Raw genomic sequence first — 25,852 nt, 5'->3', positions numbered from 1 at the left:
GTAAAGCATGGACCTGCACTCCAGTGACATCTGTGAGAAAGAAGACTGCTCAGATGTGTAAAAGCCACTGGGACATATGCTTTGTATAAAACTCAAAGCAGGACTGAGACTGAATAACCCTGTAGGTTTAGAAGGGGAGTGGACACTTTGTTTCACACAGCTGATGAGGTTCAGCACTGTTTATCGAAAGCTTTTCCCATATCAAGTTCCAATTTCCTTATCATCGTAGAGGGAGAAAAAGGAACCAAAGCAGGATCTGGACAAGGAGCAGGATAAGAAAGGTGGGAGAGAGAAGTCAAAAATCAACCATTCTGAGTAACAACACCCCCAAAACATCCTCCAAACATGGAGAAGCTGCACAGGGAAATAACACATGAGCATTTTCTTTTTGAAACAGTCTCGTTCTGTCACCCAGACTGGAGTGCATTGGAGCGATCTCAGCTCACTGCAACCTCCACCTCCCAAGTTCAAGCGATTCACCTGCATCAGCCTCCTGAGTAGCTGAGACTACAGGCACGTGCCACTGCGCCCTACTAATCTTTTGTATTTTTATTAGAGACAGGGTTTCTCCAAGTTAGCCAGGATGGTCTCAATCTCCTGACCTCGTGATCCTCCCGCCTCAGCCTCCCAAAGTGCTGGGATTACAGGCATGAGTCACTGTGCCTGACCCACATGAATATTTTCTACCACAAAATGAAGTCAATCTCCATGGGACATCTAAACCCAAATTAGGTCTTGTCAACTCTCTGCTCAGATTCCTGCAGTGGCTCCCCACTTCCCTCATGGTAAAAGCATAGTCCTGAAAATGGCCCAGTTGGCTCCACAGGTTCAAGTCATTTTTCCGTTCTGCCCTCATCTCCTCCCACTCTCCTATCTGGTTACTCTGCTCCATCCACCGTTGGCCTCCTTACTTCACTGGAAGCATACCAGGCATGTGCCCACACAGGGCCTTAGCACTGGCTGTTCCCTTCACCTGGAACTCTCTTCCTGTAGAGAGCTCAATGGGGGACCTCCTCATCTTTCTCAAGTCTTTGCTCACTTGTCATCTTCTCAGTGAGCTCTCTACCTTGGCAACACCATTTAACACTCCAGTTCCCCTATCCATCTTGTCCTACTGCTTGTGTTTTTCCCAAAGTATTTATTACATTCTAATAGATGCTATGCTATGTAATTTACTTAGTTGTTATGTTTATTACACCTTCCCAACTTGAGTATAGGCTTCTTAAAGGCAAAGAGCAGTGTATATCTTATGTACTGACATATCCCCCATACCTAGAACATTATAAGTGTTCAAAAACTACTTACTGAATAACTAAATTAACCTTTTGGGACTACTGGGGAGAAGCTCTTGAACAAGAAAATGATGTCAGAGAAAGTGTAGGGTTCAGTACCTATTAATTTTAAATGAATAAATTACCACTGGTGGTCTACCTAGTGTGTTGGCATTAAGTTGTATTTCAAAAATGAAAAATATGTATAGATCTCTTCTAGGTTTACCCCAATGCTCAGTATTAGTCCATTTTCACACAGTATTAGTTCGTTTTCACACTGCTATAAAGAACTTCCCTGAGACTGGGTAATTTAGAAAGGAAAGAGGTTTAATTGACTCACAGTTCCACATGGCTGGGGAGGCCTCAGGAAACTTACAGTCATGGCAGAAGGTGAAGGGGAAGCAAGGACCTTGTTCACAAGGCAGCAGGAAAGAGAAGAGAGCAAGAGAAAAACTACCAAACACTTATAAAACCATCAGCTCTCATGAAAACTCACTCACTATTATGAGAACAGCGTGGGGGAAACTGCCCCCATGATCCAGTCGCCTCCCTCCCTTGGCACGTACGTATTACAGATCCCTCCCTCCACATGTGGGAATTACAATTCAAGATGAGACTTGATTGGGGACACAGAACCAAACCACATCAACCCCTAGGTCTGTTTTCCTCTTAAATGATCTGAACTTTGACTTTTCTTGCCATAAGGCTTCTAAAACACTTAACCCTCATCATTGTGTTAGTGAGGGAACCACAGTAGCTTTAAGAAGCCCAGCTATTGAACCTATGACTAGAAGGCCATGTGACAAAACCCCTCACAGAGAAAGCCCTGTGGATTTGTGAGGTTTCACAGGGACAGCAGGGTCTTGCAGCAGATTGAGGTTTTCTTTTCCTAAGTTATTTGGGAGACTTCAGAATCGACTGGAACTTAAGAGGATCATTCTAAAGCTTGATACATAGAAGCTCCTACAGGAGATGAGGAGGGATGCTTACATTAAGCCTTAAAAATACAAATGTAAAAGAAAAAAAAAAAAAAACCCAAGCCAATTTACCATCCAAACAGCAACAGCTAATGTATTCAGGCAAAAGACTTTTAAAAAGACAATTGCATTTTTTATTACATTAAGTGCAATGTAGAGTGGCATTGATTGTCTCCACTCTTTTTATAGCGTATTTTATCTTTTTCTAGTTAAATGTATTCAATGCTTTTTAAAAAGGTTGTTAAAATGTAACATTTTAACCATTTAGTGTACAGTTCAGTGGCATTGAATACATGCACAATGTTGTTCAAGCATCATCACTATCAATTTCCAAAATTTTTTCATCATCCCAAACAAAAATTCTGTACTCATTAATTTTTTTAATATCCTGGAAATGTTGTCTCAGCCATTGTTTTCAGTGATGGCCACCAAATAGACTAACCTCTGGGGTATAGACTAAAATGGCTGAAAGTCAAGCACATGGTTAAGTGACCTTCATAGTACCCCTAAAAAATGTTTGTGAAAATAAAATTACTTTACAAAACAATCCTATTTGTCAATGACTTGTAACATAAAAGCTATATTCTATAGGGAAAGGTTTTTTTTGTTTTTTTGTGTGTGTGTGTGTGTTTGTTTGTTTGAGATGGAGTCTTGCTCTGTTGCCCAGGCAGGAGTGCAGTAGCATGATCTCGGCTCACTGCAAGCTCCGCCTCCCGGGTTCATGCCATTCTCTTGCCTCAACCTCCCGAGTAGCTGGGACTACAGGTGCCCACCACCATGCCCGGCTAATTTTTTTTTTTTTTTTTTTTTGTATTTTCATAGAGACGGGGTTTCACCGTGTTAGTGGGAAAAAGTATTTTTAAAAATTGTTCTGCAACTATGTATGGATCACCTTCCATGTGCCAGGTGCTCTGTAGACAGAACAGTAAACAAAACAGAAAAAACATTCATGTTGCTTACATTCTAGAAAACAACAATTTCAGATAGGACCAAGTAATCTGAGGAAAACAAGACAGGATGATAAGAATTGGTTTGTGTCTTATCACTGTTTACATCCTGCACAGTGTCTAGCACACAGAATGCATTTGACCCATATGTGCAGATGGGCTCATAAAATGTCTATTGAGTAATGACTCTATGCGTGACACTTACTGAGTACCTTGAGGGACATGGATATTATTCAGATTTGGAGTGTCACTTCAAGCTGCTTGTAAATGATCATAAGAAACCTGATATGCACATTCTAGAGGTAGCTATCTTGATAACTTACTTAGCTTTTTCCTTGGCCTAAACCCAGTTTTTATTTCATTTTTCTTTCCCTTACTCTAATTTCCCAGGCCCTTTCCAAAATCTTTGCTCAGCATGGTCTGTACAACGTACTTTAGCATCTTCAAAATGTTCAGCAGTAGCAAGAAATCTAAAAGCCTGAATTGTCCAATAAAGGATTTTCCCTTTCTTCCCTTTTCAAAGCTCCCTCCCCCAATAATAACAACAACAGTCTATCCTCAGGAACAGTTAGAAGTGTGTCAATCAGATAATGTTTGTTCTTGGCACTATCTTTGCATTTAAAAGGGAAAAAATCTAACTGGGGTAGCATAAGAAAAGTACAATGAGATTTTTCCATTAGTTTAAATTATTCTAGATAGTAATATTCCTTAGTATACAAATTTAGTAATAGAATAACCTCAAGTTTACAATCTAACAAATGTGTTCTCTTTATTATAATGCTTCTGATTTTGTAGATCGGTAGTATCAAACAGTGGATAGTGGATCTACTATCAAATAGTAATTCCATTCTCATACTTGGCTGCATAAACGGATATCTGCCCTGTCAATCTCGTGAGCCAAATGTCATTTTCTGAAGGAAAAAGGGGTTACTTATAATTACGGTAGTTACAAAATCAAGTATATCTATAACATATTTAAATAAATTGTCTGTAGCTATTTTTAACCATTGATGGTGTTGGGCTAGGACTTCTGCTTTATCTCCTTGTCTATCAGAAATTATAAAGTTCTATTTGTTCAAGGTGAGGAGAGCATAGTACAAGAGATATTAAGTGGCTTCCCTTGGGTAAATACCAGATAAAATCATGTAATTACAGAGCCTTCTAACTTCCCAATATTATCCAAGTGTTATAGTAGACAGTTGGTGTCCTACAATATCTGTCAAGCCTTGTCACCAAAAAACACTGGAACATTGAGAAAAGCATGTGGACCAGCAAACCTGCTGTAAAACTGATAGTAATGGCACCATTCCTAAGCAGCTTACTTTCTCAGAAAAATAATCAACCTTTTTGATATCATCAAATATGATGCATTTTATCTTTCAATTTAAACAGTGCTAAATAAAAACAGTGATATTATATTGCTGTGAAAAACAAACTGAGAAAAATTTATATAACTAAACAAGAATCAGAATCTGCTTCAAACATGGTCATAATCATCATTTTCTTCTCGTTTATTGTTCTGGGAGGATTCAACCAGGAATAGACAAGAGACTTTACTAGGACCAGTGTTTAGTCTGTTTCCCCAGGAAGCGGACCTCCAGACAAAGCTTGCATGGAAGTAGCTCACTGGGATAGTGAACACAGAACAAACTGAAACTAGGAAAGGAGGAAAGCTGATAGACAGTGCAGGAATTTCCAAGAAACCTTGTCCAGTGCACTCCAGAACTGCCCATTCAGGAGACAAAAGGAGGGAGGGAGTTCTAATCTCGCTGCTCTGTCCTGCATTGGTCAATGGTTACCTACAGGAGTTAATGTCCTCATGCTTCTAGGTTGCATATGTGTGAGTGGTAGCTAGGTTCCAGGTGTTTGTACTGAGACATCAGAGGTATGCAGAAAGGGCCTGAGGCCAGCCTTTGTCCGGTTGCAGCTGCATCAACCTGGTTGAAATCTATGTGGTACCAGTTACATGTGCAGGGGCAGGAGAAAGAGGCAGGGCCAAGAGGATTTCGGAAGGTACACGAGAGGAATCTGAAATATCACCCACTTGATTTTCATTATTCAAGGTTCTTCATCACTATTTTTCATTGGCTTTTTAAAAAAATTTGTTTTAATTGAAAAAGAGTAGTATACATTAATATGTATGGAGTACAATATGATGTTATGATAAGGTAGACATGTGTAATTATTAAAACAGGCTAATTGACATATACATCTACCTTACATACTTATCATTTCTTTGTGATTAGAGCATTTAAAATCTAATCTTTTAGCAATTTTGAAATATACATTATTAACTTTAGTCACCATGCTGTGCAATAGATCACTAAAACTTATCGCATTGGCTTTTAACGTTTTTTTTAACAAAAGATACACTCGTCATATTCTTTATACTATATTGATTTATGGATGACCTCACTCAAGATAACTAATGACCCATACTGCTGATTAACCACCTAGAGATCTCTTCATCCCAAATTCTAGTCCTATTTCCCAAGCAACTTTCTGTGCACTAGGGAGCTGGGCCACAGCTATTTTCTGAATGAATGAATTAATTAATTAATAAAATAGATTTTCTGTTATTTATCTGTATTTATTCTCATTGTACAGAGAATTGTATAGATATAGATATATGTACAGAATGAATGCAGAAAAAGTAATACAGTTGCTGCTTACTCACTTTTTTCAATGGCCAGCTGTACTTTGTCTATTTGAGTTTATGTTGGCCAGGTGGGCACGTAATTCAGGGTCAGTGAGTTCAAAAGTTCTAAAGGACAAGTAGGAGACAATTCCTCATGGCTGCTGGCCCTATTGATGCTCTTTCAGAATGTGGCCTCTGGCTTCTAGGATTCTGGCCACAGCTCAAGTTACTACATAAGAAATAAGAAAGGTTCTGTGGAAAACTATGTCCAGTAAAGCCTTATGGAGCTTTCTTAGAACACTGAGGTAAAGGGAAAGCTTCTAAGAATTATGTATAATGCCGGGCATCCAGTAGGTGCCCTACTCTATTCCATTCACTAAGCATTATTGAGAACCCAGTTTGAACAAGGTATTATGCAAAGAATTGAGAGGAATGCAAAGATGAACAAGACATAGCCCATGTCCCCAAGATGCTAGAATTGGAATTTATTATTCCAATTATGGAATGATATAAAAAATTCAGGAAAAAACTTGTCTATTAATAACTATGGAAAATGTGTAGTGTCATAAATGGTCCAATAGATACGTGAAGGGCCCTGGGAGCAACAAAAGGGAGAAAGTAATCCTACCTGAGGGTATCAGAATGAGCATCCTCAGGGACATGGCATGTGTGTACTACCTTGAGGGACGGTGATTGTAGGGAACACCTGGTGGAGGGAGCAGGCTGAGTAAGGCACATACAAGAAAGCCAAGGGAATGTTCTGGAATTTAAGAAATCCAGTGTGGCTAGAGCATAGGACTGTTGCAAGAAGCTGGAGAATAGTGGAAGATGGGACTACAGACTAGTAAACTGAGGTCCAAACACTGATTTTCATGCTTACCCTGTTGGGTTTTACTCAGTAGGCAATGGAGAATGACATGACCAGAGCATAACCTTATAATATTTCTTAGGATAGAAAGAAAGAGACAGAAAGTGGAGGTGAGTAGGAGGCTTGCTTCTAAGTAGAAGGCTTTTACAAGCCTGGATTAGGGCACTGGAATGTAGGGAATGGTAAGACCACATTAAAGATGTGAGGTCTAAAAGCCCTTTATAAAATGACTATCCCCAGGAGAAATAAGATACAAGATTTTCTTACTTCTAAAGTGATTAATATTCTGAATAAAGTTAAACACTGGCAATAAGAAATTAGTTATCATTCAGATCTGTCTTTTCATTTACCTTCTCTTATTATTTTTATAATCCTTGGTATAATACTTTGAAAATAACGGGCTTAATAAATGCTTGTTCAATTGAATGTTTTTAGATTTAATTTGTAGTATGACAGTTATTGAGTCAACAATTTTTATACCTCATTTTGAATAATGATACTGGTCTACAGACACAATTTAAGGAATACTGAGTGCCTTTTCCGAATAGGCAATGGATGTACTACCAGGGCCTGTGAAGATTGGCATGATATTAAATTTGATTTTACACCAAAAATATGTTGTAGACCTTTTCATGAAGGTTTATTACATCACCTTAACCAGGAAATTAAAGTGAAACTAAAATGTTATCTCTGTAAGATATGATGCTTCTCTCTAAGGATCCTTAGCAAAGAGAACTGCCTTGAAGATAAAAGCATGCTTTCAGAGCCAGAAAGACATTGAGTTTGGAAGCATAAAAACGCTTGGTGAGCTACTCAGCTGTTGTTTGGGTTCACATTTTATAAAGGTATAGCTCATGCTCACTAATGGAAAACAAATCTGAAGACTGTGCCTTTAGTAACATTTTCTTTCTGATTTCAGTGTTTGGTTAATGTGGGTGATGGCTAATAGCTTCAGTGTAATCACATCAAAATATATCTCTTGACCCTGGCAAAGCATACCATTTAACTGAGTCCTTCTTCCCCAAAAGATTTTTAAATACTATTTTCTCGTGATAAGAGGCCTGAATAAGGGCATACAAATAAATTATTTATTTTAGAACTCTTAACAACTAGGTAATTTGCACCTGGCTTTCTTGGCCACAATGCTCCCAGGAAATTCCTCTGAATCAAAGGAGCATCAGTTTTCTGTTCTTCCTGTCTCTTGTCTAACTCCACTCTTTAAGTTGTGCTCCGTAGCAGTGGTTCTCCAACTTTATTGTCTAACAAAATCACCTAAGGAGCTGATTATACCTAGAGATGCCCTGGCCACACTCAAGACCTATGGAATCAGACTCGATAGTTTGAGACCCACTCGTGGCTCTAAAGCACAGCCCTGGTTTCCACCACCATACTTCTTAGCTTCAGATGGGGCTCTGAATTAGCTCACATCGTAGTCTGAAAATGAAATTAAACATTTAACTTTATGAGATTCAAATCTTTAATAAAATATAAAAACAAAGATATTCACTCATTGAAAAATTAAGAGCGTTATATACTGGGCAATAGAAACGAATAGTTCTAGACCCTGCTTTCCTCTACGCCCCAGCACAAATTTCTCTGGCTCTATCAAGTCAATAGAAAATCTAAATTCACCATCATCGTTCTTTGCTCTGTGCCATTGTTCACTGAATCCACTTCTTCTTGAAGTATCCTTTCCTCCTTATCTCCATCTATGCACTTTCTGCTGTGTTTTAGGAGTCAACTTGAGCCTTACCTCCTCTCGCAAATCTTTACATAGTTTCCAGCCCACAGTAGCATTCCTGTATTTTGAGCTCCTGTAGCACTTTTCTTTTTAATCTGCACTATGGATGTGGGCTTTGGATAACAGAGTGTCTTGTGGTGATCTTCAGTTAGGTCATCTGAGTGTATCTCTCCCCATGAGACTTACAATGTTTTTTATAGTCAGGCTCTCATATTTTGTTAAATCATCAATAACATCAATCACAATGCATTGCAGAGCCTTAAAAATGCTGGTTGGATTTAATTTCTTTGAAACTATTATGAAATCTAGCTGCTTGTTCCATTTCCCAGCTCTGTGTGTAAATGCATATGGCAGTCTTTCTCCATATGTTACAGCCTGCATGTGTGATTGATGCATGGCAACTAGTGATACACTGAAATATTCTTTTTTTTTTTCTTTTTTTTTTGAGACGGAATCTTGCTCTGTTGCCCAGGCTCCGGTGCAGTGGCGTGATCTAGACTCACTGCAAGCTCCGCCTCCTGGGTTCACACCATTCTCCTGCCTAAGCCTCCCGAGTAGCTGGGACTATAGGTGCCCACCACCACACCGGCTAATTTTTGTATTTTTAGTAGAGACGAAGTTTCACTGTGTTAGCCAGGATGGTCTTGATCTCCTGACCTCGTGATCCACCCTCCTTGGCCTCCCAAAGTGCTGGGATTACAGGTGTGAGCCATCGCTCCCGGCCCCTGAAATATTTAATTTGAAATTGTACTGAACTAGTAATCACTGTGATATAGTCTCTCATGAATTTATAACATCATTTCATCCGTTAAAGGGAAAACAAACTTCGAGTTATAGAAGACAGTTCATATTAAGGGACAAATATCTTTATAACTGACAGAGTGAGGCAAAGAATTGAAAGAATTTTTGTGAGTGGAAAATGTTTATAATTCTATCTGAATATGACAGTAAATTTTAATGCCTCTCTGTTTGCTCTCAAAAATAAGAATAATGCCTAAAATTTATATAGTACTTTATATTTTACTGTTTTCCCGTGTACATATTCATTGTTCCTCAGAACACTATCAGAAAAGATGTTATTATTCCCATTGTACAAATGAAGAAACACATGAATCCCAGTCTATCTCTCAGTTCATGTTTCTCTATAAGAGAAAATAAATAATATGTATATATAAATATCAAATCCCATTGTATACCTTTGAATATGTACAATTTTTATAGGCCAATTGAACATTTTGAAATCTAAAAGGAGAGAAAATAGATTATTATTCCATGCTCAATGCACTTTAATATCTCTATCTCCTCCCTCTCCAACACACATAAAAGTTCTGTGTGATCAGGGTCCTGCCTGCCTTGTACACTCCAATTCTAGAAGCCAGAAGAGCACTGCAACACAATAAGGACTGAATAAATACTTATTGTATGAGAGAAGTTATAAGACTAAGATGGAAGGCTATAAAATGCGCCAGTGAGCAGCTTAGGGTAATGAGTCTGAGGAACCTAGTGTCACTCCTGACATTCTGAAGGGGCTGAGTTCCTCTCCCCACCTCCTCACACCCTAGTTCTGTGAAGCCTGGCCCACATGTGAGCTCCTTAAAAGCATTTTTACTTAAAGTCTACTTGGTGCTTAGAATACTGAATGAAACTTTGCATTTGAGAGTTGTCGTAGGAACAAGACAATGCTTATATGTGTGTTCATCTGTTCGTTCTAAGGATGTCGGAACTTTGTTGGATAGCTAAAAGAATGAATCTCCATAATTAACTTTTCTACAAACTAGCAAACGTATTTTAAGAATCTGCTATATGAAAGAACACAAATTGGCACTTCAAACCCGCTGTGTAAACTAATCAGAAATATTACCTCAACTTTGTTATTGTACTCTGAAGAGTGTAGTTGCAATGGAAAATTCATACTGGGAATATTGCACTGAAGGTCAGGAAATTTATATCTAGGGAGGGGAGAACTGGATGCATTTTCAGGAGAAACAATTTATCCTTGTTGCTATGGGGATTCCTGCATATACCTGCATATCTCAAAGAGGGGAAAACAAGTCATAACAGAAACCTCAGACACCAGTCGCCCTCACTTTAAGCACTGAAGGCAGGGTAGAGACTGAGGGAGCGTGTGCATGGATGCACACACACACACATGCGCACAAACACAACACTGTCTACACGCAAGAGGATATATGTATTCCCAATAACAGATCAACAGATTATATCCAATTTCCAGCATAACTGCAATTTCCTTTTCTCCTAACTAAAGCATATCATAATGCAATGAGTGACCTTCTTATGGATGTAAGCCTCAAACCCCTCTAAAATAATATGTATATACATAATTATACAAATCACTCTTAAACTGCATAAATTAATTGATGGTAATCAGCTTCTTGCAATACAACTCACAACCTGTGAAGACATATCAGGCTGTCTTGATGCCAAAGGACTGAGAACTACTGACTTCAAGAAGTGCTTCTTGTACTTAAATGTGAACACAAACTGCCTAGATATGTTGCTAAAATGCCGATTATGATTCTCTAGGTCTGTGTGGGAGCCTAACATGCAGCATTTCTAAATAGCCTGTGCTTTGTTACTACAAATGTGATGTTGGACCAGCGGTATCACCAGGAATCCATTTTACAACCTTGTAGGTGATTCCATTCTGCAGCCACAGTTGAGAATCACTATTCCATAATGACTAAAGCTAAGTCACTATAAGATAATTGTCTACTGACCTTTCTCTCAGCTGCAAGCTCTTTGAAAACCTTCTAAAAGTTTATAATCAGTGGTTGTCAGAATCACCCAGAGAGTTTTGTCAAAACCCTTTTCCACTCTCTTATATTTTGGAATCAGGAGGTGGTAGAGTCTGGGTTTGAGAATTTTGAGATCACCAAATGCTTTAGAAAAAGAATATCATGCTTAGATTCAGAGACTTGGACCCAGCCTCAGGGGTTCAAGAAAGGCTGGCCCTGGACTCAATCATAAAATAGGCTAAATCTTGAAGTTGTCTTTTTGATATTTTTCTTCCCCATATTTTATCCAACTTTTATGATTCTACTATTTCTAATAAAATTTACGACATCAGCCATCTCTGTCTAGGTATAACTAGGTTTGTCATTTTAGCACTTTTCCCAGGGACGCTTGGATTTAAGTCATCTCTTGTGAATGAAGGACTTCATCTCTCCTTAAAATGGCACAAGATGTCAGAAAACACATTACAAGTATCTCTTGAGATCGACAAACTCTCCTTTACCCATCTGCAACTCTCCCCCCAATACCCAAACCTTGCCCTTTTCTACCTGAGATTGCCTGGATTTATAGAAAACCATTGAAGCTTTGTCTGTTTCCATTTATGTATATAAAGACAAACTCTTAGGTCTTAATAATTACTGCCTGAAATCAACACTAATGTCGTTACTTTTAAGATTCCATAAAGAACTAAATATTAGATTAAGAATGCATTTTGTCTGTTCTCAATGTGGTTATTATTAACTAAGGAATTTCATTATGTAAAATGTTGCCTTTCCTATATATTAATATAAAATATATGCAATTGTATAGATGAGGGAATTCCTCCTATTTCCTGTGCCTAGTAACAGGTGCTCTATTACGGACGACTGAAGTTTGATAGCTATTTAGTAAAATATGAACAGTGCCATCTAGTGGTTCATAATCATTATTGCACAACCTAAATACCTAAAATGATTTAAGGAGCACGACAGTAAGCAACATATTTATACAACTGTCAGACTTTTAAAGCAGACTTCTTAATAACTTCCTAATGAATCTCAATTTAGCATTTCTCAGTGTCCCTATTTAAATAAACAAAGGACTATGATACTTAAATTTCTCTATAACTAATGTATACTGAATGCTTATTATACGATGCTTATTATAAGCACTATGTGAAGTGCTTTACGTGAAGTATCTCATTTGATCCCCCAAAACAACCATGTAGTGGAGAAAATAGTATTGTCCTCATTTTACAGGTGAGGAAACTGAAACCTAAGGAAGTTAAGTGACTTGCCCAAGGTCATAGGGACAGTCAGTAGGGGAACTCAGCCACTGCTCCGGTTCCTGCACCTTCTGCACTATGATTACACCTCCCAAGGTAGTCGCCAATGAAATAAAGTTTCCATGAAACCTTTATGAAAGATAGCCTCCTCACCAGGTTTCTAATGACCCGATATGGTAAAATCAACTTAAACTCCGCTAACTCAAAATGTATGACAACTAAACTGAATTAAGTGTCTGCTTTTGTGGCTGCAATGCACTTTGTGATTCTTTTACTTCACCCACATAATACGTCATCAAGATTATGGGTTGATTAACTTATTGAAATTGGGATACTTGGCTAAAATTTAGTTTTGGACTCACAGATCTTATAAATTAATAATAGAATAGTATGGCTTTAGATCAGAGTGTATTTAGTTATTTTAACACAAATAGCTCATTTCTTGAGCACCTATTATGTGAATACATGTTCTCTTTTAATCTCACTATAACTGCCTCTGGATGGCATTCGTTTCCTCATTTATAAAAAAGGAATAATACAATGTATAAACAAAATATTATTACATTTTATTTTTATTAATAAAATTTGCCCAGTTTTGCAGTTATTTCTGGAGCCAGGAATGAAACCTTAATCTTTGTGGCTGCAATATCTGAATTCTTTCCACTATGCCACCGCTGGAAAATATGGGTACGGTGTGCATGACTACAGCATTTTCTGCATAGTACCACCTTGTATACAAAAATACTGCCATGCCTTATTGGAACTAAAACAATAAGCTCCAACTACTTCCCACTGTGTGCCTCTCCGTCTCCACTCCTTTCTTACCTTAAAGTCAGAAATGACATTTTTAAGCTGCATTCCTTATCATGTCGCTGTCCTACTTAAAACCCATGTCTTCATACTCCGCAGAAAGAGCCACATCCTTATCACAGTTATGGTGCTCCTGCAACCTGATCTTGTTCTCCTGGCCCCATCATGACCATATCATAATCCCATTTTATACCTAGCATACTATATGTCACAGTATGTCACCTTTTTTTTTTTTTTTTTTTTTTTGAGACGGAGTCTCGCTCTCCCGGGCTGGAGTGCAGTGGCCGGATCTCAGCTCACTGCAAGCTCCGCCTCCCGGGTTTACGCCATTCTCCTGCCTCAGCCTCCCGAGTAGCTGGGACTACAGGCGCCCGCCAACTCGCCCGGCTAGATTTTTGTATTTTTTTTAGTAGAGACGGGGTTTCACCGTGTTAGCCAGGATGGTCTCGATCTCCTGACCTCGTGATCCGCCCGTCTCGGCCTCCCAAAGTGCTGGGATTACAGGCTTGAGCCACCGCGCCCGGCCGTATGTCACCATTTCTGATCATCTGTTTGTGTGATTATGTGAGTCATGTCTGTATTTCCCCCTAGACTGTTAGCTCCCATAGGCAGGAACCACATCTGTATTGTTTATATTGAGTCCTCACGATCTACCACAGTGTTTGCACATAATAATGAAAACTAGTTTTACTTAAATCATTTTCTAATTATCTATTCTCACAGTTAGCCAGAATTATTATTAATGAAATATTTTTCTTTTATGTTTCCTTATATTAGGACCTTGAATATGTAAGCACGTAAATGCAGCATATTTATGTTTAATAACTTTCATATGATTTCTAGTATTTGTTCATAATATTAACAGTTATTATCTCCTACATGACATGCCCTATTCCAAGTTTTTACAGGCATTATTTTATTCAGTTCTCATAGTAATCATCTGAAAGTAGATGCTATTTTCAGCTCCACTTTTCTAACATGAAGATTCAGAGAAGTAAAGTAATTAGACTGACGGGATACCTAGGATTCAAACCAGTGTCTCTATGATTCTTCATGACTATGCCTTATTGCTTTTTAGAAAGCAAATGCATCCTTAGAAAACCCTGTTTCACTGCTGAGTCATTTCTTTGTCATTCTGTCATTTAGTCAAAAGACATTTACCAAGTTCCTATGTGTAAGGATGTGTAAGGCAGTGTGAGGGGCACTAGGGGTGTCTACAGTTATCACAATAGACACAGTCTCGTCCTGTGCCACATGCAACACAGAACGGGAAACAGACAACCTGTTGGTCCACACAAGAGTGCCCACTACATGCTGTGATGGGGAAGGACAGAGCTCTAAGGTGGTGCGTGTGAAGGGTATAAAACCTGGAGACAGGTTTCTGATCCAGCCCAGAAAGATATCCTTGAGGAAGTGATGTTGACACCAAGGTAGAGCAGATGAGATGTAGATGACAATACACAGGAGCTAGATGAAAAAAGAAAAGAAAAAATAAGCTGCAATCCTTGTTTAGATTTCAAATTAATGGGAAGTCATTAAAGGACTCTAAGCAGCATACAATTTTTTTTTTTTTTTTTTTTTTTTTTTTTTTTTTTGTGATAGAGTCTCGCTCTGTCACCCAGGCTGGAGTGCAGTGGCACAATCTTGGCTCACTGCAAGCTCCGCCTCCCGAGTTCTCGCCATTCTCCAAGCAGCATACGATTTTAAGCAGCATACAAGTGACATGTCAAATTACAGTTTAGAAATTACACTCTGGCTGCAGTGAGTAGAAAGGGAGTACAGAAAGAATGAAGAAAGAACTGACTCAGCCAACCAGTAAGCATGATAGCATTGGGTAATGAAATTGGGTGGTGGCAATAAAGGCTCCTGGAAATGGCAGGATTACAGTGATGTTTAGGAGATATACAGTCCATAGGACTTGGTCATTGATAGAAGCCAGAAATTAAATCTCCTGGAGGGAGAATAGGGAGCGGGAGGATGGTGGCATTCACCAAGGAAGGGAATCCCAGGGCCGGCAAGGGGAGAGATGAGTACAGGCTGCTCACACTGAGGCTGAAGTACTAAAGAACCCTTATGTGGGCATGCATATGTGGGAAACTTTATGTAGGCCACTCCTGTGGTCACTCCCATGGGCCTGGATAATTCCACACCTGGGAATTCTAAAAGGGTTTCCTGTTCCTTACAATGGCTCATCGAGAGAAACAAGCATCCAGATTCCCACCCTCTGCCATAGCCTTTTAGCTTTCTTAACATCTACGCATCTCCCTCCCATGCTCAAGTTCCCAGTCCATGCTCCTCTCCCCAGATGCCTGTTCCACATGATCCACAACCAGGAGCTGGGTGAGAATGGGTCACAGGGACCAAGCAGGACGACAGGCTGGATGTCATCAGCACTGCTGTCTTTGCATCCTGCACCCAGACACATCCTGATGACTAGATTCAGAAAATTCACAGATCAAATCTATAGAGAGTAATTAGAGGAATCCCAGCTCTTTCCCACTAGAATTTTAATTAATTAATTAATTAATTAATTTTGTTTATGAATGCCATTTCCCTGGGAGTGTTTTGCTTGCTAGATTGAAGAGTTGGATAAATAACACCAAGAAATACAAATAATTTCCTTGTTGATTAATTATTGATACACAGAGAAGGTTGCAAATTTGAACTCACTTAAATCTGAATTTTTCCAAAACTAATAAATATTTAAGTATTTGTTGGTATGTGATTTGTACTTATCTGCTCCAAATCAGAGATATACTGCAATATATTTTTCTTTTGACATGACTCACATTATTCACTTGTTCATCTATAATACATTGTCTGCTAGGTACCAGGAACTACCACTTTTTACTCTATGCATTTTTCCCTTTTAGGAATGCCAGCCCCATTTTATAGATAAAGGAAGTGAGACTCTAAGTCTTAGAGGCTAAGAGGTCATGCACTTGTCATAGAAGAGCCAGATTTGCAACCTAGGTCTTTGGATTCCAAGTCCAGTGCTCCTTGAGCGCAGGTATCTTCCCTTCATAACATAAAACATTATTTTGAGTAATTGTTAAAAGTAACAGCAAAAATACAAGTAAAGGACACAGTAACGGTTCTATGTAACCTGTTTTGTTTTTTTTGCTTTTAGTTCAGATATTTGCATAATCCACTCATCTCTTAGATCTCAATATGCACACAAAGTTAGTTATGAGAGCCACACTTCAGGGTTTTTTTTCATCATGCCTATTTTAAAATCAGAATGTCTGCACAGATTGCTGTCTCTCTTAGGGTCCTGTGATTAGAGATCCTGCAATTAAACTTAGCCTGGGAAAAGGATCTGACTTCAAAAGACTGTTGGCTAGTTGGCCCATTTGTTATTATAATGGAAGAAATTGGTGATAAGCTTCTCTTATACCAAAAGTCAGAAACCATAGATCTGTTCTGAAAAGCAAACGTAAAGAGAAAAGCCAAGAAAACAGTCACATAGTTCAATTCATAGTAGAAGCTGATGCTAGTTTTGCTTATTAGGTGTAGAGCCAGGAGTGAGCAATGAGGTAGAAGACAGAAAATAGGGAGCTGTTAGTGAAAAAGTATATATACAGTCCATATTTCTCAAGAACGGAAACTAATTGTTACATTTCATTGAGAATAAAATATTTATTTGCAAATGCAAAAGCGTAATGAAGTGTCAACCTTAAATGGTGAAGATGTGGATAAACTGGAACTCTTGTGTACTGCTGATGGGAATGTAAGATGGTTCAACTACTTTTGGAAAATACCTTCGAACTCTCTTTAAAAATTAAACATACACCTACCATGAAACCCAGACTTTTCATTTCTAAGTATTTACTTAAATTTTTAATGATTTTAATATTTTAAATCCCCCATTATCTAAGAGAAATGGAAGCCATGTATCTATACAAAGACTTGCACGATTGTTCATAGCAACTTTATTCATAAACAAAAACTGAAAAATGACCCAAATGTTCATCAACAAGTGAGTTGATAACCAAATTTTGATGTATCCATGTAACGGAATACTACTCAGCAATAAAAAGAGGAAACTATTGATACTTTCAGCAATACATGTATTCATACAGCAATACATGTATGAATTTCAAAATAGTTAACACTAAGTAAAAAAATCCAGCCCCCAAAAAAGAGTGTGTACTACATAATGACTGTTATTAAGAATTGAAATTTGCAACAGAAAACAAATCAGTGGTTGCCTGGAACAGGGAATGAGGATTACAGAGGAGCATGAGAAAACTTTTGAGGGTGAGGACGTGTTCTTTATCTTGGTCGTGGTCATAGTTTCTGTGATCTCGTAACAAGACCTCAGGTCAAATAGGGTAGAAAATAGAAATCGTTTTCTGGACTACCCTAGTGAAAGTAACCGTGACTTAAATCAGTTGGTAATAATGTAGCCAAGAAACTTCTTGTTCTTGACTAGCCTAGTTCAGTGGTCTGTGACTTAGTTCTGCTGCTGCTGCAATGTGTACATAACTTTTCCTTTTTACCTTGTCTTCCTGCCTACCTTAACTTTCCTTTTTTTTCTTATTTCCAAAAGCATACTACTAAAAAACACATAAAAAAATGAAAACATTTTAAATACTCAAATGTAATTTGGACATCCTTTCAAACACTAGAATTTAAGTGTTGGTCTTTTCTTTGTGAGGGGGCAGGGTGTGCAATGGAGAAATAACTTTTAAACCGATAGACTTGGATCTGAATGCCAGTTTTGCCATTGACTCCAATTCTACCTTTGCATTTGTCAGTTCAGTTTCCAGATCCTCAGTTCTCTTACTTGTAACATAGGGATAACAGCTGTATTTCAGGGGTGACTGTGAAGATTGGAAATAACTATCTATTGTGGTGGTCAGTAAATCATTTGCTTGCTATTATATAATGCACATCAAGTCTTAGAGATAATGCACAGCCTATGTTCATTTACTTATGTTGACCCCCTACAACAGCTGCACACATGTGAGATACCTAGAAAAAAACAGGACAGAGGGACAAGTAAACTAATGTATTTGCCTTCCATTACTTTGGGCTGATGTGTTAACTCTGCTTTAATTGTAGTGCACCTGGTGGACATATGGAATGTCATAGAAGCATTGCGGGAAAATGCTCTGAACAACCTGGACCCAAACATTGAACTCAATGTGTCCCGCTTAGAGGCTGTGCTCTCCACCATTTTTTACCAGCTCAACAAACGGATGCCAACTACTCACCAAATCCATGTGGAGCAGTCCATCAGCCTCCTCCTTAACTTCCTGCTTGCAGCGTTTGATCCGTAAGCACCCTCTGAATGTCTGTTCCTCTCTCCATGTTTGGCTTCCACTTCCTCTCTTACTTGGTCTTTTTCCCAAATAATTTTCTATCTCTCTCTTTTTTTTAACTCTCTTTTTTCTTACAGTGGATGCTTATGTCAGTAAAGCCTCCGTGTGTTGAATATAAATTTTAAATGCTGTGAAAAAGACTAGAGAGTAAAATGGTGCCAGAGGAACTTGAGGACAGTTGTATTTTATGTACTGACCTTTAGTTAACTCATCCCATGCTTCCTGGAAGCTGTGGATGCTGGAGAGGATTGCCTGTGGAGCGATTTAATGAAGCGTGAAGTGGGAGGATGTTTTTAACTCTCTTCTTTGCAAATTGTTTCAGACAGTGTTTCTGAGGTGTCCTAACAAGGCCCTACAGCAAACAAGAGAGAAATTGAAAAAGGTTTCTTAACTATCCCAGTCAAAGTAACTATGACTTGCGTTAAATGAACTGGTCAATTTAAGTGTTTCAATCATAAAATAATGGGATGCTGTCCACAGACCACAACTGAAGCTCAGCTTCATTTTTGTGTAATTTGCCCTTTTAGAATCAGAGAATTTCGGGGCTGCCTGAGATCTTAAAGACTGTTCGTCCAAATATCTCATTTTACAGATGAAGGAATTGAAGCACAAAGAAATTGTCACTTGTTTGGTGTCTCGCAGCATGTTAGTGGCCGAGTGGGGACTTAGGTGTTCAACAAAAGTTTCTTTACCAAGGTATATGTGGATTACCCTGAATTACGTTCTCAGCCTACAATTTCAAGAGGGCTTTTTGCCAGTAGCCTCCAACCTGGACTTAGTACCACCCTGTCCACTTCCACTGCTTGTTTTGAATATTAAAAAGGAAAATTGCTAACCTGACCTTTCAGCAATCGCATTTTAAGATTCTCAGAAGGTGTTACTTAGTCTCATTTTCTGGCCAATGCTTGGAAGTATTTATCCCCGCAGTGGAGATGTTCCAGCCAGGCTCATGTTATTTTGCAATTCACAAAGGCTACCAGCTGTCACTTTGCAACTTAGAGTGTTAACAGAATCGTTCCTGCTCAGTTTTTCCAGTGTGCATTATTGTGTTCGTGATGTTTGTATTTTGAGAAATTCCTCGGTTAAAATCAGCAGTTTTACAACTAGCATTCCAGGTTGGTAGATTCTTTGCTTTGGCTGTGCACACTTCAGAAAGAGATGTACTGCTCTGGCTTAATCACTATGGTAACTGGATGGTGGGGCAGGTAAAGAGGACTGTGGTTCCACATGACAGGCAGCAGAAGCAGCAGAATGGAACCTGGCCATGGCATTTCTATAATGGCATTTCTAACCTGGCCCTGTGACAAGAGTGTGACAGCTTTCAGATTTGCCCCTAAAGATGTCAGGGGACTTATTTGTTAGAAATGTAACAATGGAAACTGCAAAAAGAGAAATATAATATCTCACTAAATCCTGGAGTATTGCTAGAGAACTCATAAAGAATCAAAGCCAAAGAATCATTTGCACCCACTCCACAAATATAGACTAGAAACCAGACTAACAATAAGGAAGGGGGTATTTTGTGAAATATATAGGATTCACACTAATATAGTTAGATTTTTCACTTTTGGTCAGAAATACTGGCTAGATCACTTCTAAATACAGATCTACGAATGGTCTCTAAATAGCTGCTGAAAATATAGCTGAATCATTTCAAGACTGATGAAAAGCTAAGTTTGACATCTATCCCAAGGTAAGGAACAGTTCACAAAAAAAGTTCAGAAGTAATGTTTATGTGGTGCCTATTCTTCTTACAGATAGGAAGCCTCCTGATGTATACTTTCAATCATCTCATTGTAGTAGATTTATAAACTCATCCACATAGACAAATTTCACTGCAAAGATTTATAAACATATCCATGTAGAGATCCTACTCTGCAGACACTTCTGCGTTTGCCTCTTTAGCGTAGCAAGTGAGCATGGGCAGTTCTACTGACACTCAAATTTTCCATCTGATGGCATGGAATTTTGGATGTGAGATGTAAGCCATCAGGAAGTACAGCTAACTGGATATGTAACTTAGAAGTGAATATAAGAAGATAAACCTAAGAATAAAATAAATGTTCAAATTCTATTTCTTATAATAGTGAACTCCTATTTATCCAAATGAGACCCAGCGTGGAAATCTGATGCCACTTCCTACCACCTGTCCCACGACAGAGTCCAAGTGTTTAAGGGAACCGTCTGTATTTTGGCAGGCATGAATGATCCTGATACTAGTAAAAGAAAGATGTGCTGTTGCTATTACAGAATCACTGAGACATTTAAGGGATTTTCTCCCATTTGCCATATTTTAAATTGACATATAAATAAACAGGGAAAAAATCCAAAATAAAAATTAGAGATGCCTTAAGAACCTAGACTCTGAAGAAATAATACTAAAGATAAATAAATAAAAAGGAAAGGCAGGCAGTATAGTGATTTAAACTCATGAAGAGTAAGAACTTGGATTCAAAGAAACCTGGCCATTTTGGGGGGAAGTGGGTGGTGCCTTAAGATTCTCTAGACTCCCAGGCAGTTGAACTCTGTGAAGAAAGTGGTAACCTGAGATGAGGATTGATGCCTCCTTTACTGGGATGTACTTCTGAGAATCAGATTGACCTTCTCACAGCCATAGCTCCCCAAGTATAGCATTCCCTCTCTCACCAAAAAAAAAAAAAAAAAAAAAAAAAGTGGATCTCAATTTTCTTTTTTTTTTTTTTTTTTTTTTTGAGACGGAGTCTCGCTCTGTCTCCCCGGCTGGAGTGCAGTGGCCAGATCTCAGCTCACTGCAAGCTCCGCCTCCCGGGTTTACGCCATTCTCCTGCCTCAGCCTCCCGAGTAGCTGGGTCTACAGGTGCCCGCCACCTCGCCCAGCTAGTTTTTTGTATTTTTTTTAGTAGAGACGGGGTTTCACCATGTTAGCCAGGATGGTCTTGATCTCCTGACCTCGTGATCCGCCCCTCTCGGCCTCCCAAAGTGCTGGGATTACAGGCTTGAGCCACCCACCGCGCCCGGCCTGGATCTCAATTTTCATACCAGGATGCTCACTGCAGACTGTAATCAGTTTCCTGGTTACAAGGTTTCTCTCTGCTCATCGGCAAGTCAGCCTCTCAGAAGATATAACTACATCTGTAGATGATTTGTACAATGTTGGGGATGGGCAGTGAACCCCAGTGTTTTATGCTCATTCTTGCCATTCTGTCCCTGAAGACACAGTTCCTTGAGTCAGAAGATTTTTGTTCTTTGTGACATTCCTTTTAAAAATGGCTGTATTCCTAGGAGGGGGTCACCCAGAGAGCAGTTACCAACCAAGTTCTAAGCAAATCTCTCCACGGCCAGATGTTATTTTTTTAAGGTGTCTAGGGGAATGGATGAGTATGCCTGAGAAGGATGGGAAAAGAGATATCAGAAATAAGACCAGGGGCTGAGAGGGAAGAACATATGTGAGGGAGCAGCCAGAGTTTGAGCCAGTCTCTTCCTCTTGTCCCTTTCCTCCAATCACCCCAGGAACTGGTCTCCCACCTCCCCTTTGCTGCCAGGAGCCTTCTACTCCTCTGTCTCCTCCAGAATCCCCCCAGCAAACTGGCAGCAGCTTCTTCTGTCACCTCTTGTCCATATTCTGTTGAGGAGTGGGAAATCTCTTTGAAGTCTTCAAAGGAACTTTAACATTGTTCTTATTATTTTGTAGGAAATAGAGAGTAACTCAAAAGAAAGTTAGAAGATGAAAAGAATTCTTAAAAGTCTATAATGTGCAGCCTTTTTGAGAGGTGCAGTCACAAACTCTGAGGCTCTGTGGAGCCCTTCGCCTGCCATGGCCAAGTTGATCACCTTTCCACAGGTCCGCCTCTCCTTGCACCTGATTCTCTATTGGCTTATAGTGCATGTCTGACTGTTTATATGACTGCCTCCCACAGACTTCTTTAGGAAAGGACCATATTTTATTCTTCTTCTAATGAACAACAGCTCCTGAGACCACAGCCAACACAAGAATGAATCAATGAATGAAAATCCAAGGTTGATCTTTCTTAGCTCTTGTCATACTAATTTATTTTAACTAAGATTTTTTTGTTTTGTTTTGTTTGGTTTGTTTTTGAGACCGAGTCTCACTCTGCCACCCAGGCTGGAGTGCAGTGGCAAAATCTCAGCTCACTGCAGCCTTCGCCTCCCGGGTTCGAGCAATTCTTGTGCCTCAGCCTCCCAAGTAGCTGAGACTACGAGCATGCACTACCACACCTGGCTAGTAATTGTGTTTTCAGTAGAGACAGGGATTCACCATATTGCCCAGGCTGGTCTTGAACTCCTGGACTCAAGCGATCCACCTGCCTCGGCCTCCCAAAGTGCTGGGATTTACAGGTGTGAGCCACCATGTCTGGCCAGTTTTCTTTTAATTCTTTTTCTGAGATTAAGTCTTCCTTGATCTCCAGTATATTACAAAGACTAGCGAGTCCCAGTCACCTAGATTCAGACCCTCTATTTTTACTTCTGCTCCACAGAGAAAAAAAACAAGTGTTCATGGTTACCATTGTGGGTGATCCTATTTTTACAAAAGAATTCTATGCACTTCTCTCACCTTCTCCCTGCTTCCCCAGGAAACGCTAAAAGCAAGTTGTCTTGACTCAATCTCATTTCAATTCAGTAGTATCTTCTTTCTTAAGACAGCTCTTCATAAAGTAGATTATGTGACTGTAGCCTTGTTTCTAGCAAATAACATTATCATATATACTCACTCAAAAATCATGGTATGACCATAATAAATATTAAAAGGAACAGTGATTTTCCTATTTTCAGAGGTCAAGCTATAGTCTTCCATGATAATGATAATAATTGTATTAATAAATAAGATGTACTCAGTATTTACTATGTGTCAACTGTCTTACTGACTTGGCATTATATTATCATGAGTTTCTAGTAGAGGAGATAGAAAGAGGTTAAATAATTTGCAGGTCATACAGCATCATACTAAATGAGGTAAATGGGGGAAAACTCATTTTGTTTCAGGAACTGTTTTCAGCTCAGCTCTATTCATGCTTTCTGTTTCATTTTTTTAAATGAAAATTAATTAACATTTTTTTCTCCCAGACTTGTGCTAATTACAGGGTATTATTCTTATGCTCACATTCCTAATCTTTCCAGTTTCTGGTATTTAGACACATTTGAAAGAGTATATGTGGAAGAAATATTTGGACTTAACATGTTTTACATTGTAACATTAGGATCAGTTTTATGACAGCTACCCAGAACTACAAATCCATCATATAATAGTCTTACGTAGAGAATACAAAATCCTGGTATTCTCCTCCCTGTTTGCCATATTGCACCTTACTGGGCCATTTGAACACCCATGCCCACTGCTGAGCCTTCCAATGCTACAAAAAAGATCACAGAACTGTTTCAAACGCATGGGTATGAAATGCCTGGAACTCTGCCAAAATCCTTCTGCCCTTTGAATTTTAAAAATGATTATGATATTTAATGCAAAATGTACTACAAAGTAACAACCATTTCTCTGTGCACCAAAAAAAGTATTGTTCATGTTTGAGACTATGTAGATTTGTGAGAGCAAAGAAGAAAAAAAGAGAAGAGTTATAAAAAACCAAATGTTCTTCTCTTTTATTATCTATACAGCCAAGACTAGATATTTAAAACAGTGTTTACTTGGCTTAGTGACTTTTTTCTTTGCACGTCTTAAATTTCAAGATGTCCATAGAACATTCTCCTGTACTAACTAAAATCTTGTTCTAGTGAAAAATACTTCGTTCAAAATTTCTACATGCTGCTAAAATGGAATCACTTTCCAAAGAATTTTCACAGCTGTAGATACATTAAATATCCTAATGTCACTCATCATTTATCTGACATACTTTGAATGAGTAGCAGGTAGAATTTCAAGAGGAATGAGGAATTTCAAGGGATATGGGGGCATTCCAACAGTATTGGCCCTTCTGTTCTGGAGAAACCGCTAGCAAACTCACCTAGCCCGGGGCTATGGGAGTTCTTTTTTCCCAGGTGTTTTACTAACATCGTGGCCCAGAGAGATGCTATCTGTTCACAGGTTAACTTCACTAACCCCCAAAACAAGAGTTAATTATGCATGTGATCACTTCTAAATTCAAGGCATCACATAACTGCACAATCTAAAAGAAACAGCCATAAAGCCAATCATTATCATCATGTTCAAACATATTATATTTCTCAATATAAATTTTAAGTGGTAAATCAGAAAGTTGCTTCTCACTTGTGCATTCATTAATTGAACTGACATATGTAAAGAGCTTGCTATGTGGTAGGTGTTATGATAGACTGGGAATAAATACTAAGTAAGACAAGATGAAATGAGATGAGATACCCTTTGAAAAATGTGTTGTATTAAAATTAACTGTTTCTGACCCTCTATCTCCAATATGTTATGAGCAAATGAAGGGTAGGGACCACACCTTTTTCGTCTGTATATTCCCAGCCTCTAGGGCAATGCTAATCAATATTTATTGAGCGACTAAATGAGTGATCCATATGAGCAAAATAATTTTCAGATAAAAAATGTGTTATAGTAGAGGCGTGTTGTGGAAGCAGAGGGAGGAAGCAATTCTCTCCGTTAGTTAAGCCACCAAAATGTGTGAGAAAGAGCAGTTTGAGTGCTGTGCCTCTGCTTGTCAAAAATGCTTACCAAATGTTTTTGTAAAATATGTTGGTAAAAGAAGAGCTTCTGATTTTAGTACTCTTAAATAGAGAAATAATTCCTTCTGCCTGTTCAAGAAAGAATCAATCAGAATTCAAATTTTACTTAAAAGAACTTTGAATTTCTCATGGGATTTTGTAACTTCAAACAGGAAACTCTGTTGGCAATTTGGAGAAAATTTACCTTCTGTACATAGCATCCACACCTATCGATCAATATCTATTTGTTGTTTTTCCTTCCTGTCAAAAACAAATATTCTCTTCCCTGCAACTTTTCCATATAAATAATATATTCTTAGTTGAAAGAAATCAGTTTGTCTCTTTATAAGATTATGGGAAACCCAGGCCAGACTAAAGCAGTTTCTCACGTCTTATTATGACAAGTCAAATTTCCAAGTAATCCAAATTTTTAACATAAAACACTCTACAAATCACTATACATATTTTAACCAAAGAGTAAGTGCCTTCCTCTTTCCATTTTCAATCGGTTGTCCCCTAGAATAACTTAAAAAGTCTCAGAGTGAGAAAACAAAATGTAAAAGAAGATAAAAGATTTAAAGAAACTGATTTATGAAGCCATTTCAGTTTGTGCTTTTGA

General features: G+C 38.5%; 1 protein-coding gene across 24 annotated transcripts in view; it reads left to right on the top strand.

Moving 5' to 3' along the window:
* DTNA (dystrobrevin alpha) overlaps positions 1 to 25,852 on the top strand; it is a 401,494-nt gene that overhangs the window by 284,556 nt on the left and 91,086 nt on the right. For all 24 annotated transcript variants that reach the window (XR_004429208.1, XR_004429210.1, XR_004429209.1 and 21 more), the window contains one exon: positions 18,338 to 18,551. Coding sequence is in view for 21 of the 24 variants with exons in the window: in XM_033178011.1 (XP_033033902.1) it covers positions 18,338 to 18,551 (214 nt within the window). In the remaining 3 variants the exon portion in view is untranslated. The remainder of the gene's footprint in view (positions 1 to 18,337; positions 18,552 to 25,852) is intronic.

Source organism: Trachypithecus francoisi, unplaced genomic scaffold, assembly GCF_009764315.1.
Source record: "Trachypithecus francoisi isolate TF-2019V2 unplaced genomic scaffold, Tfra_2.0 Lachesis_group19, whole genome shotgun sequence".
Taxonomy (NCBI): Eukaryota; Metazoa; Chordata; class Mammalia; order Primates; family Cercopithecidae; genus Trachypithecus; species Trachypithecus francoisi.
The sequence above is the reverse complement of the archived record's forward strand: the minus strand, read 5'-3'. Positions and strand labels throughout refer to the sequence as shown.